The 14,484-nt window shown below is 45.6% G+C and overlaps 1 protein-coding gene across 1 annotated transcript in view; it reads left to right on the forward strand.

Annotated features, from left to right (window-relative positions):
• The first annotated feature begins 1,316 nt into the window (after positions 1 to 1,316).
• LOC144069202 (protein O-mannosyl-transferase TMTC2-like) overlaps positions 1,317 to 14,484 on the forward strand; it is a 19,609-nt gene continuing 6,441 nt past the window's right edge. Inside the window, exons 1-3 of the mRNA XM_077594382.1 lie at positions 1,317 to 1,702; positions 10,560 to 11,145; positions 14,317 to 14,484. The exon at positions 14,317 to 14,484 is cut by the window's right edge and continues 661 nt beyond it. Of these exons, the coding sequence (XP_077450508.1) occupies positions 1,620 to 1,702; positions 10,560 to 11,145; positions 14,317 to 14,484 (837 nt within the window). The 5' untranslated portion in view covers positions 1,317 to 1,619. The remainder of the gene's footprint in view (positions 1,703 to 10,559; positions 11,146 to 14,316) is intronic.

Here is a 14,484-nt window from a genome sequence, read left to right on the forward strand (position 1 = left end):
AAATAACATCCATTCAAGATGACGGAATGATTTCCAATGAAAACCTTTTTTGTTGCATTGGGGTGCTTTGATTTTTTTTGCCCATGGGTTATATTAATCTCATCAGTGAGGCCCGACTCTGCAGCTGTGATTATCCGTTTCCCGCGTGATGTTTATCTGAGGGGGGTGAAGACGCAAAAGATCTGGAGTAAATAGCACAAAGAGGAAATGACTAGTCATGTTTCGCCCGCGGCAAGGAGGAAATCTCCACAGCACATCTACGGAAATATGTACGGAAATGCACTCGGTGGCAAAGTCTTAATCGCTTTTTTCCCACGCGCATGTAAAATTAGGAACCAAAACAAACCTGCAGAGTGATTGAGTGACTTTAAATACATATTAAAAATGTGTATACCGCATTTACTCACGTATAAGGCGCCCCCTGATTCACGATTTTCACCTCCATATTCATGGTTTTAATAGGGAGTACCAATGTGTTACTTTTCCGTACGAATCAAAAGCACATTATTAAGGTCAATATTATAAGGAATTAATTCATCCAGTAATGGTTGTTTTCTTACTGCAAAACAGAAAATAACCAACAAATAGTTAATGTTACTTTGCCAACATCTACTGGTGAAAAAGATTATAGCAAGTCTTGTTCGCATATAAACCGTACCCTTGATTCAGTCATCATTTTTTGAGTTACAAATACAGTTTATTTGCGAGAAAATACGTCATGTCATATTTGTATTAGGTGGCACCTTAACAAACAACTCCCCTTAAAATATGAGACAATTTTAAAAGGTGAAGCCAGTAAACAAACCTTTCGCCAGAATATGTTCTTATATAACAGAACCAATGGTTTTCCTTTCTAATCCTTAAATCACTTTTGAAGAAAAGTACCCACCTTCTTCCAAATCTCTGGGCTCAACTGAGGGTGCTCTTTCAAGCTTGGCTTTACGGTGGATGATAACACAGCATCCCAATTTGTTGCTCGGGTCGCAAATATGTCCCACGCCTCCATCTGTTTTGCACTTCCTCCCCCATTTGGAGGTCAGCGGGACCGTTATGGCATCTAAAATTTCTCTGGGACTGGGTACATTCAGGAGAAAATTCGCTTTTTAACCATTTGCATTTGTGATTGAATTTAAACTGTGATTAAATTTAAAATGGTGATCTAATTCTATTTTGGGAACATTTTCTTTCATAATTTCTCCGCTGAAATGACACGATGACAATGATTTGTGCGAATGATAAAAGACATCCTTTGTGTGCCTTGGTATTGTATTGGCTGCAGCCCGCGTTGCGCATGCGCGGCCCTTACCAAACCCACATGCTCGCTGTCGCCTGCCCAAATTTTGCGGCTGGTCTCCGGCGTTCGCTGACCAGAGAGACGCGCATCGCACAGCGCGCTCCGGCGTTCGCTCAGCATCCCCCCAGCCCCCGATCGCTCCCTGCCCGGCCGGGGGAGAACCATGGCCCGTCGTGACACACTTTCACTGCGCCGGGAGAAGCTCCGCGCGGCGTGGAGAGCCGCGCTGTCCAGCGGCTGACCGACGACAGACTCGCACTTCCTGGCGCTTCCCCTTCGAGGCATCCCCGCTTCATCCTTCCTCGGTCGGCTGCGGCTCGGAGAGATGATCCCGGAGCTCCTGTGCACCGCCGTGGCCGCGGGGGTGTACGTCAACACGCTGGATGCCGACTTTTGCTACGATGACAGGTAGGAAGGAGGCTGAGCGTCCTCCGCCTTCGACTTTGCCTCCCGGCCGCTGTCACCCTGGTTACCCTAGTTAGGTTACCATGGTTACGCAGCTTTGTTTTGCCCGTGCTCTTGTTATCAATCCGTGCAGCGTTGTAGGAGTCGACGTTATTGTCTTGACTAATTGGCGGCCATTGACAGCCATAGGCGTCCAACTTGTTCAACTGAGAGGGTGACGGAGATAGACGTCCAAATCATTTCAACTCAGAAACTGCCATTGACGGGGCTAGACGTTCGATTCCATTTGAAGAGGGAGATATTCAGCGAATGAATGTCACCGCCAGTGTCCCGCTTCCACTAGTGATAAACTAATTGGTCAAATGATAACTAATTGGCTGCCGTTGATGGCGCTAGACATTCACTCAATTTGAAGAGGGATTGGACGTCTGTTAAATTAACTGGTGGTGGTCGGGGGTTCATCTTGGCCAGAGGGAGAACATCTATTTTGTAACCTCACGAAGAGATGTCCAATCCATTTGGAGGGGTAGTACGTTTATTTACTGCCACCCGTCCCACTTTTGAAGAATTGGATGCCTGCTCTTCTTAAATTTACGGGTTTACATGGCTTTAGAAAGAACAAATCCTGTTGAAAAATGTGACTTGAGCTGCCAAATTCTTTTGCTGCCAACTCTCCCAGTTCGATTGGATTGGAAGTCTCTCCTTTAGTTTTCAAACAAATCACAAAGTGATGACATAAAAGCGGCAATGTTCCCTCTAATTTTTCACATATCTGGGCATACAAACAACGTACCTGAGCACACTGAGGACCAGTATGAGCAACATCAGACGTGATCGCTATGGCCACACACACCAGTATCACAGCTGCCATCACCATGTGTATTTTTACTACCCATTAATGATCTAGCCATAACATTCAATTATTGATATCGATACATAAAACATCTTAGTAAATGGCACTAGAATTTGCACAAATCTGACTTACCTTATTTTTCACATCTGTCCTTGAGGTAGTCTGGCTTCCATTTCGTCCGTATTTTTCCATCGGAAAACTCAGTTTGAACGCTTGTTCTTCTATTTGCACATACTCCGACAGCCATTCCAACTTAAAAGATGCACGCTGGGGGAGTCGACGTATCACATTCACGTTAGCTGAGTTAGCTTTAGCCTCATGCGCAAGTGAGGCCAATGCCGTGATTGGCTGCGCAAGGTGATTGCATCATATCCAATGATTGGCTGGACACCTGCCACTCAATGAATTACACAGTAAAATGATTCAGAAAAAAGTTATACTATATTTAATATATTTGCAGTGCATTCACTGCGCTGGATAGGTTTTCTTGTGAACTGAGAGTGTGCGACCAGTGCGCAATTACGCAGTTTGGAGGGAGCGTCGACAAGCGGTACTTTGGATATTTGAGGGAAAACAGCGAACAGGTGATTGGCTAGGAATCGTCTGCAAACACCCCCGTAAAAGGTCAGAAATCACCCCTAACCCAAACAAAGCCCTGGGGTGACGTAGGACGCATGGCAATGGGGGAACGTGACCCTCCCTGGTTGTTCCTCAAACGGCATCCTCGCTTGGGGTCAAGAGTCGTGTGCTGGAGGTGGGGTCGTCCCTGGGGGGCCGACAGAGCGGAGGGCCGCTAATCACTCCGCTTCGCTTGTCTGAGGAGACCCCTCAACGGCTTTTCTGTGGGTCTTTCTAAACAACACTCGTGTGATCTTTTTGAAAGCTTATCTGACCTTTCGGCCCGGTCATCAAATCTTGGCAACTTCACGTCACATGGAGTCGGGAGAATGCTAGACGAGATGGCGAGGCTGGATATCTCCAACTTAGCTCGTTCTGGTGCCGCTCTGCTTTTGCAATCAGGTCAAGTGCTTTCCCGGGCACGGCTAATGCTAATACTACGGCTGCTCGTCAAAGCATTCTGCATTTTACGACGGGAACTGGGAGACCAGTTAAGACAGAACAGGGACTCTTTTTGCGTTTGATATAAATGCCAGGTCAAGTCGTTAGCACGACGACCACTCCTTTAATGGACGCAGCTGTTTATTTTATCGATGACTAATTGTGGCACACTACGAACTCATTCCCTTACGTCTACATTTACAAGGGCCTTCCCATTGATTTCGTGTGGAAAACATAATTGCTATGGCTTTCCAGTAATAAATTACTGGCAAATTATTCACTTCAATGGCTTTCGGTATGGGGAATATTTTCATCCCGAGGCTCGTGTGACCCCAATCCTGTTTTTAATCTTCACCAATACGAAGTGCGGTATGATAATGTCCCTGAACAATGCCCTTGATCCCGGTTCAAAACCATTCCACCCGCCGCTAATGAATCTCCTCGCTGCGACGCCACGCATGACTCTTGAGCCTTCAAAATGAAGAAAGTATTCATGAGCCTGGCGTTAAATAACCACATGTAAAAGACATTCATATGAAAAACAAGTTTTGAAATGCAGGCTTCCCATAAAATGCTACTTTTGGTGGTTAAACATCTTAATCTAGGATAGTGAAATATTAAGCCACAAACACGAATGCCGCTTAACGACAGATAATAACGACAAGATTCGGGCAACGGCGCCACTGACTTAAGATTGAATTGTCGTGATCTGCTGGAAGAAATACCTCAAATAATTGTGATTCTGTTGTGGCTTTTAAAGTTGTGCTGGGAGTCTATAAATATTGGTGCAATATCTAGGCCAGAGGGGCATGTGAGCAATATTATTCATCTTGCGGGGGGTGACAGTAAATTGGCCTGCCAGGAAAAATGTTCCTTGGAAATGAATAACATTATCTAAGAGTCGTGCGGTCTTTACAAGTGATGATGAAAAGTCACAAAATGATCACTTTCTAAGTAGAAACAGGCCTTTAAGACGCAACACTCAAAACCTCCTCTCCATTTTGGCTTTGTGAAACCGCCATGTCGTTTAAGCGCCGCATAAGCTTGCACATGTGTTTTAGTTCATTTCAATTCAACGCCATTCTATCGACGTCCTGTTAAAGCGCCGTGTTTGTTTGAATTCCGGAGAGGATTCGTCAAAAAATAACTAGTTCACAAAACAGTTCCTGTTTGTGGCTTTGTCAAGGTTGCGCTAAAATACGAATGACACATATTTGCGTGTACGTTTTTTCTTCCTTTAATTGATAGCTGACCGATATTGGCTTTTGGGTTTCTGTCAAAAACAGAAAAATCAATTTTTTCTTTACTGCCAAATACAGTTCTAACGAGGACGTTGTTTATTTCCTCTCAATCTTGATAGCTTTACCCCAAATTCTTAAAGGGCCAGGCCATACACCAATCAAGCCTATCCCAAATTATTTTGAATCAAGAGCTTTGACGCCCACGACAAAACTCTGGTCAAGGCGCAGGCACGCCTCATAAACCCGGAGACTCTCGGCCGCCGTCGCCGCTGCAGTTTCACGCGTGGTTAGTCCAACTTACTCTTGTAAAATGGCAGCTTTGAAAGGCAGGGTGGGTCTACTCTGTGCTGTGCGTGTGTGGAAATGATTTGGTGCTTCACACATCATAAAAGCCACCGTGGGACAGAGTCGGCGCGAGGGAGGGAGATCGGGTGACAGCCTTCGCTGTGTTTAAGCTAGGGATGTCCCGATTGCACATTTCAGCCCCTGATTTTGTGTTATGTTTATCCATATTCTCTTTGTTCTGCACAAGTTTACTTCACTTGTCTCAGCATAAAAATATAGCATAGTACTGTATTTTTGCAATATACTTTAATTATAGACATCAAATCTTTAAAAGCTGGCGTTGACGTCCAATCTATTTGAACTGGGTGGGTTGGGCCTCCCTGTTCAAATAGATTGAACTTCTATCGCTGTCAATAAAACTGAGTTAAGTGTATGTGTGAGGTGGCAGTGGAAAGAATTAAGGCCAATTCGTGAACATGAGTATTATTTGGCTGTTCTGAGGAAAAAACTTTCCATAAAAAGATTTGCTTGATTGTCGTAATAAAATGAATAGTATGTTTATGAGTGATACTTTTTACAAAGAGTTCTATTTTATTCCTAATCATTTGACTTGATTTTCTCATTAGCATAGCACTTTCAAGAAATAATTTGACTTTTTTTTTACCATGCCTTTTTTCTGTGAAATTATTATTTGAACAACCAATTGCACATATGAACACAAAATTTAATTGCATTAGGTTTGCAAAAGTCAATGTCTCAATTCACCTTTTATTGTGTTTCTAATAAAATGTCTACTTTTCATCTAATTTTTTAATCTAATGTCTAAATGTAAACCAACAGCCTCAAATGTAACTTGAAAATGTTGGACATTATGTCATTGATATAGTATATATACACCTGGCGATTCCATGATCGGCATTTGTTTTTAAATGAATTTTCCAGCAGCGCATTTTTATCTCTTCTTTTCTATTATTATTTTTCATTCATCTCACCGCGGTGAAGGTCGCTGAATTATGCATGTCGAGATGGGAAAAATATTTCAGCACCCCACCAAAAGGCAAGTAGTGTTGCGGCTGCCTTTTTTTCAGTACCGAAAGTTTGCACGAGTTGGGTATTTATTGCTGCTCATCTAGCACGTGTCGGGGAATAAAAAAAAAGCTGACATCATGTCTGCATGTTCTTCTCCGGAGGTTCTTTTCGGCCCCCGTGAGGGTTGCGAAGACCACACGGTAGGGACAGAAGGTGGCCGAGGAATATAATGTCATTTTATGATACCATATGTGGTTTCGGGACAGAGTTTGAGAGTGCCCTTGGGGGATTTGTCGACAGTTGGATGAACCTGGATTAGAAATCCATGTCTTATTGCATTCTATCATGCTGCTTTTATAATTTATAGCTTGCCATCCGTGGCAAGAATTTGGGCTTTGGTCAGAGGTCGAAAAGGTCACACTTTTAGGATGACCAGTATGGAAGCAATGGTTGAGCAGATGGCTTCCATTCGCCCGTTATGTTTAACAGTTCCCAATTTGGCTTTTCCACGGTCCGGATCGGACCCCCTAGTGGACCACTTCCAGCCCTCGAGACGCATATTGGACACCTGGAATAGAGCATTCGATTCTCAGTATAAAATAAAATTCTCGGTCTGTTTTCTAAACATCTTATCGCCGCTCAGTACGATTCAGTTATTTTCTCCATTTTGTGCAAGCGGCGCCGACGGGTCGCTCCTTATTGAATCTCCTCGTTAAGACTGATTAAATGAAAGCTATAAAAAACACTGCCGTACGTAGAGAGTCATAATTCTTATCCCAGTCATGCACGCAGCTGCATCTCGTGTGTTGGTTGGCCCGGTCCAATTTTTTTAAATCAAGCAACACATTTATCAACGCTGAAGCCGCCTTCATTAAAGACGCTGTAATTAAACGCAGGCTGATTGCAAACATGCCAGAGGGCCTTTCTCACGAGTAGACGTGCAAGTGAACTTTTCCAATGGAGCTTGCACGCGGGTGGTGCTGAATCCCACGGCAGTAGTACCTTTATTAGCCATTGATTTCCCGTAGATGTTCCCCGGTTGGGCCTAAAGATTTATTGCAGACTTTTATTGACATCATCGCCCGAGGAAAGTTGCGGTGGGACACCGTTCTTTCTCCGCCTTGACTTTTCGCTGACGCGGCAGAGGCCGTTTTTGGGCTTCATCGTCCGTTTAGCGGGCGATAGATTTTTCCCGGGAATGCAATGAGACTTGAATCAATCCACTGAAAGATAAATGAGGGAATGGGCATCGCATAAGTCAGCTCGGAATAGATTGACGCGCACGCTTTTGGTTCTAATCCAATCGCCAAGGTGTCCCGTCAACGCTGTCAGTAAAGTTGTTTTTGGGCCAAAATTCTAAGACGGGAAAGTGTGAGAAAAGCAGTGCGGTGCCGCTTCGGTCGGGACCATTGTTCTTGCATGCAATGGCGCTCATGTTTGATGTCAGGCTCGTTTCCTGAGGTCTGACACACTAACAGTGCAGATACAAAGAGTGGAGAACTTATAGGTTTTCCACGTACTTTACACATTTTTGATCACAAATTGTGTACGCCGTTTAACAACTTTTGTACGGGAAAAAACATTTAAGTATGTTTTTTTTGTAAAACCGATCTCGTAGCCATTTTGGCTCTAATCCGGATCGTCTTGGTCATTGGTAGCAAAACGTCATCGTCGACTGCTAATATTGTCAAGTTTTAAGCATGATATGTGCACGCGCATTCCCCTTTCACCCGTCCGCCTTTTCACTATATAAATATAGCGTGTCAGCAAGCAATGTACCCAGACAGTCTAGCTGTCAGCGTCATACAGCGACATGTACAGAATCTTGAATTTAGTGCATACAAAAGCTTAATAAGGGGAATTGCAATCATTAATAAGGGGAGCAATTGGCCAAGTTTGACAGGTATGTGTTAGAGACGACAGTACGAATGACCAAATCGCACAATAAACGAGGGGTGGCAGCCCACACACACTTCCGAGACCCCGGACTGGCCTTAGGAACGCAATGATCGCTTACTAATCCTTTTAGCCACTAATCCTTTCCTCACTGACCACCGCCAGAAAACAATGGTGAACATTTGTTTTGGGAATATAAATATTAAAAGTAAAAATGAATCAAACCAAGCGAGTTTATCGAAATAGAAGAGCAATTTCACGATACACTACGGCCTTTGTGGCCACCAATTTGCCCACTGCTGAGGAATCCAATGAAGCACTGTAGTACACAAAAGTGTAATTGTAACTCAGCCAGCCGGAATTACATTTCATGATGGCTGCTGGTTATTAGAAACCGGTCGCCCTAATAGTGCCAGCTATTTAAAAAATAAAAAATAAAGATTCAACAGCAGCCTGTGTTCTAATTATCCTGAAGATATGCAACTCCAGTGCCTGAAATTTGAATGTTGTCAGACAAAGTGGGGGACATTTTCCATTGAAAATGGGCAACTGTATACATATGGAAAACAAATGGCTGGTTGGTGATATCATTGTTTTGTGGTGGTTGTGGGGGGAGGGGGGCTTCATTTACATAAGCAAAAGAGAATGACAATGAGAGATGCTCAATCTTTTCAGACCAGTCGGCCTTGAAATTCCAATCGTTAAACTACTTGCACACACACACACACACACAAAAAGGAAACCTGAAAACCGGTCGTGTACATTGTGAATAGCGAGTCCTGTAGCCTCGCCTGGCGGTGTGGCCCAAATACGTCGGCGGAATACAAAAGAGCCCCCCTGCCCCCCTACGCTTTTTCTATCACCACGGGAGACCACTCAATGTTTTCAATGATGCCATCAACGCTCACAAACATAGAAACAGACACCTCCGTAATTCTTTAAGCCTTCGCTTTACGTTCATTTCAACCATCGGTAATGGAAAGGGTGGCTTTGATGAATGATTAGCTGCCACTGATTTGGGAGGATTGGTTTTCGAGCGGGGAGCGTCACAGAGAACTGAAGATGTCCCAGCTGATAAGCGCAAACTCCACGATGGCCACACGCCGGTCTCCAGAATAAACACGCTTTCATTGTTGGAAAACAATGCTGGGAAACGGTGGGAACTTGCCCCAGTGAAGACAGCTTTAGAGGCTTGGTCAGGGAAACAATTTCATTTAGCTGACGTTTAAAACTCTCCTGGCAGCTCTCCCGCTCTATTTCTGAGGCCTGACGCGTTAAAAGGGCGCACCGTTCAGACAAAGGAGCCCCCACTCTTCTGCAGTGCAGCGTGCGTGCACAAAGACAGAAAACGCGCTAATGATTATGAGGCAGCAGGCGCACGTTTTCATCACTCTTCAAATAGACTTGCAAGCATGGCGTACAAAAATCCAACTTCATTTGATTCGTGATCTCTAACTCCGCTAATTTCATTGATAAGAGTACACATCGCTATTTAATCAAGTACACAATTCATTTTTAGGAATATAGATCTCAGAACCTGACTGGAAGAATTTAAAGAAAAATGTTCTTCAGTTCACAATGTGCGCTCCGTGAAAAATATATATATTGAAAAGTCCTGTTAGCCTTCTATTGTGAACAAATCTCAATTGGACAAATGTTCAAAGCAAAAGTTCTTCCTCATTTCACCGCCTCCTATTTCCTTCCCTTTGTGTTAACGTGCTACTTTCTCACGAATAACGTCCGCTCGGCAACCCTCGTCTTCGGTACATCCTTTCCAATTGTTATGATGTCTGACTGACGTGATCAAATTAACAAATGATATCCAAATTGACTTGTGTATAGAATATAAATAATGGATTAAAGTAGCTTGTCAGCAATATTGAAAAGCAATTGCGCCATCAAAGCCATGACTCAAGCACTAGGCATTAATTTTGCGTTGCCCTTGTCCTAATAAGGCTCGCAGGGGTGCCGGAGCCTCTCCCACATGTGGACAGTAGGCGTCGGACACCCTGAATTGGTTGCCAGCCAATCGCAGGGCACAATGACAATTTGCGTTCAATTAGCCTAACATGCGTGCTTTCGGGATGTGGGAGGAAACCGGAGTACCCACAAAAAAACCCACGCAGGCACAGGGACAACATGTCAAATCCACGCAGGAAAGTTGTAGCTCACCAGGGATTAAACCCTCAATTACAGAAATGTGAGGCGGACGTTCCCGACACTCCTCCTCCGTGCCGCTCACTCGAGTACTCATGAATTTTAATAGCGCAAAACCGAATACAGTAGCGGCCAATTTAAAACACACGCAGCTTGTGCTCAACTAGTATCGCAGAAATGAGGAAGAGAAAGCGCTTTGATGTGCTAAACAGACAACACTATCGAAGAAGGATTGTTTTGAGGAATGTGAAATTCTGGCATCAGCAGTGGCCTATTTTAATGAGAAACGTGCGGGAGCTCTCCAAAAAGCAAGAATTTCTCTCCCTTGTCATTTTCCCAGCCGAGCCATCAAGACGAATCAGGACCTTCTCCCGACAACCCCGTGGAGCAACATTTGGTACGACGACTTCTGGGGGACGCTCCTCACCCACAGCGGCAGCCACAAGTCGTTCCGGCCGCTCTGCACGCTCACCTTCCGCCTCAACTACGCCCTGCACGGGCTGCGGCCCGCCGGCTACCACCTGCTCAACGTGGCGCTGCACGGACTGGCGACGGCCGCCTTCGCCGCCTTGGCTCGACGGCTCCTGGGCGGGGCGCCGTGGGGTCTGCTGGCCGGCCTCCTCTTCGCCTCGCACCCGGTGCACACGGAAGCCGTGGCCGGGGTGGTCGGGAGGGCGGACGTGGGCGCGGCCATCTTTTTCCTGCTGTCGCTGCACTGCTACGCCAGACACTGCGGCCTGCGGGCGTCCAGACGCCGCTCGGCGTTGGGCCTCTGGGGGTGGATGGCCGGCAGCCTGTGGTGCGCGGCGGCCAGCATGCTGTGGAAGGAGCAAGGGGTGACGGCGCTGGCCGTGTCGGCCGTCTACGACGTCTTCGTCTTCCATCGGCTCACCTTCCGACAGGCCCTCCTTCTCCCGCTTGGAAAGGTAAATCTGAGTGAAATTGATTGACGTCTCTTCATCTCATCTCATTTTTCTCATTTCCGCTTTAACCCTCACTCGGCTCGCGGGGGGTGCTGGAGCCTATCCCAGCTGACTTCATGCCAGAGGTGGGGGACACCCTGAATTGGTGGCAGGCCAATCGCAGGGCACAAGGAGACAAACAACCATTCACACTCACACTCATACTTAAGGGCAATTTAGAGTGTCCAATCAGCCTATCATGCATGTATTTGGAATGTGGGAGGAAACCGGAGTACCCGGAGAAAACCCACGCAGGCCCGGGGAGAACATGCAAATTCCACACAGGTGGACCCACCTGGATTTGAACCCAGATCCCCCACTGTGAGGCTGACGTGCTAACCACTCATCCGCTGGCTCAGTTCTCTTCATCTTGCTGTGAATTGAAACTGAGAGCCAATGTCCAATCAATTTGGAGTGGGAAGGAAGGGCACCAATATTCGTTTAGCACCGTCAACGATGGAGATCTTTGACGCGAGAAAAGAAAACATTCATTTTCATGCAGCCATCCAGGGGCGGATCTTAGGAGGGTGGGACCTCTATCAAACAAGGATCTAAAAGGTTTCTGTGGTAAAATATGTCTACTAACCATATTGCACAAAAGGGCTCATTTAAACTCATCAGAAACCAGTTTACATTAGTTCCAGCACTGCAGCAATCAAATGTATTTATCATTATGGTAAGCTTCTCCCTATCCAGACGCCATAACAACTCTTCTCATTGGTAACTCGAACATGTCACCGGCTACCAGACGGGAGGGGTTCCTGCTGCCAACCGCCCCCCACCCCTCCCAAACCCCCCGCTGCCACAACTACTACATCTGGCTCATTTATCACGACGCCGGTGCCCTCCCATACGGGCCCGGCCGCGGTTATCTCGGCAGGGAGCTTGTTACTCGACGGGTTGGGCCACGAGGGCAATTGTTTCCTCGATAATGAGCCAGACGTCTCAAAACGAGACGCTCGGGAACACAAAAGAGATGAAGGATGCAGGAGAGGGAAACTATGCTCTCATTTCCCTGGCTTTATCTGTTTCAGTCTTGGGAATGGAGCTTTTTTTTTGTCCTTGTTGTCGTTTTACTCCAGCGCCAGCCTTTAGTCACGAGGCTGAAACGGCAGCATGTCGTCGATTCGAAAGATATCCGAGAAAATGCAAATTGGCAGACAGATTCGCTCCGGCTGCCGTTCCATCCCTCATTCCATTTCCTCCCTAATCAGACTGAGACGAGATCTGGAATGGAAAAAGGTAGGACGTATAGGGTGCGAAGAGGGGGAGATGGACACAAAGGAGGGTGTGGTATTCGCGCCACAGTCCAGTGAAAGGAGTAAAAAACGGTTTCCTGTGTAATATTTCGGCTTTACAACCATGGAAATACTACTCTGACGATCATAACTCCTAAATGCTGTGCTTGTTAACGTCGGTCTTTGTATGAATGTCTTGGAAGAAAATATCCCGGCTCATTTTGAGTTCAAAGTAGCCCATCAAGGGCCAATCTGTTCTTCATTTTGACAAACTTCAAATACCACTCCCAGTCTGTTGGAATTGGACTGGACATCTACTAATTTATATTCAAAAAGAAAGTATCCAGTTCAAACATTTTAGCTAACAATGCCAAAAAGACATGAATTGTTAAATCCACCGAGAAGGACATTAGAATGAGATTACGGTCTCGTGTGATAAAAAGGAAATCATTTTGCTTTTAAAAAAACCTGAAGCAAGATCAAACTTGTCCTAGTCTGACGTAAGGGATAATAATAATATTCCCATCATCGCTAAGGGAAAAACTTTGTCAAAGGTTCTGTTTATTTTGGTAGCAGCGTTTTTGGTTTTATAGAACATTACACATTAGTCAAAAAAGTAATTCAATCAAAAAAACAACAAACACCCTGAAGCAGTTGGAGACCAAAAATTACTTTTATAATCCTTTCGGTTGGATTTGCAGCATTTGTGTGTTATTGCACCTAACAATTTGGCATGCAGACGCATGACGCAGGTGGCTTATCTTATTATTTTGTTTATGGCGCATTGAGGAGTTTGCCTTCCATCGATTGCCAAACGCCGTCGGAGCAAACGAATAAATCCCATCGCTACTAACTTGGAGATCGGCAATCTGTTTAAACAAGTGTTTTACACCTGCGGGCTGCTCATTTGCTTCACAGAAAGTGCTTAAAAACTGATTAGCGAGCGTATTTCCGCTCGCGCTTGAACGCAGCCGATGCGCGGAGGTTCAATTAGGAGACACGACAGGCAGTTAAGGCGAAAATTGAGCTTCCACGCCATTGATGCTGGAACTACTTTTGCTTTGGACGGCGTGCGTTTATGAAGCACCTGTCAAAGTACTCCAAAAGTTCAGTCAACGGGCTCTTTTAAAAGCAACCCAAATGTCCCGAGGGGGCCCGTGAGAAGTCTCCTGCCCCCGTTGACCCTCGTGTTTTTTCCACTTTTCTACTGGAGGAATCAACACCCGAACTGGAGCCAGTAGCTCCTGCGAAGGAGGCCGCGCTAAACCTCTTAAAATAATCCCAATGAGCCCTTTTGTTATGGACAACAAGTTCTCTCCATCGTGCTCCCATTTAAAGTCCACGCACCAGGAGATACTTGGGTTATTTGTGACACCGTCGAATGTCCATTCGGGAAATGGTGGGTGAAACAAAGAGCACCGTCAATGTTTTGCGGGAAGGCGGGTTCAAATGCAGTTCACACCGAAGACGAGGAGGCAGATAACAAATGGGCTCACAAAAGAGGCGTTTCAGCGGTCATCACTCACATTACGTCAAATCCATTCTACCGGGGGGAACTCTGCCTGACCTTCACCTCGAAGACATTCAACATATCCAACGGACATTAAAAGCCAGGGAAAAATTCAAAAGGAGATCAATTAAAAGATCAAGGTTGAAGGTGTTGCGTGACCGTCGACCTCATGGCTGCAGGATTAAAGCTCTTACCAGATGTAAACAGTATCGGCATACCAACACAATGAGTTCTAAGCTGATTAACAGTCACACTCCAGGCAAACCTCACAGCTAATCGGGAAAGTCCCCTTAAATTAAGACTGTATCGAGACATCTATTACATTTTTTTAATGATCCTTCACAGCTTATCACTCCAGTTTTCTAACTCTGCTTTGCTCCGTTTCAGAAAAAGAACCAGAAGCTATTGTCAAGTCTTGTCGCCCTGGCTACCTGGGGAGCGATTCTACTATCCGGGCGCATCTATTGGATGGGTAACAAGCCTCCCAACTTCTCCAACTCTGATAACCCGGCGGCCGACTCCCCGCATCTCCTCACCCGGACGCTGACCTTCCTC

The sequence above is a fragment of the Stigmatopora argus genome, chromosome 23 (assembly GCF_051989625.1).
Source record: "Stigmatopora argus isolate UIUO_Sarg chromosome 23, RoL_Sarg_1.0, whole genome shotgun sequence".
NCBI classification, from domain to species: Eukaryota; Metazoa; Chordata; class Actinopteri; order Syngnathiformes; family Syngnathidae; genus Stigmatopora; species Stigmatopora argus.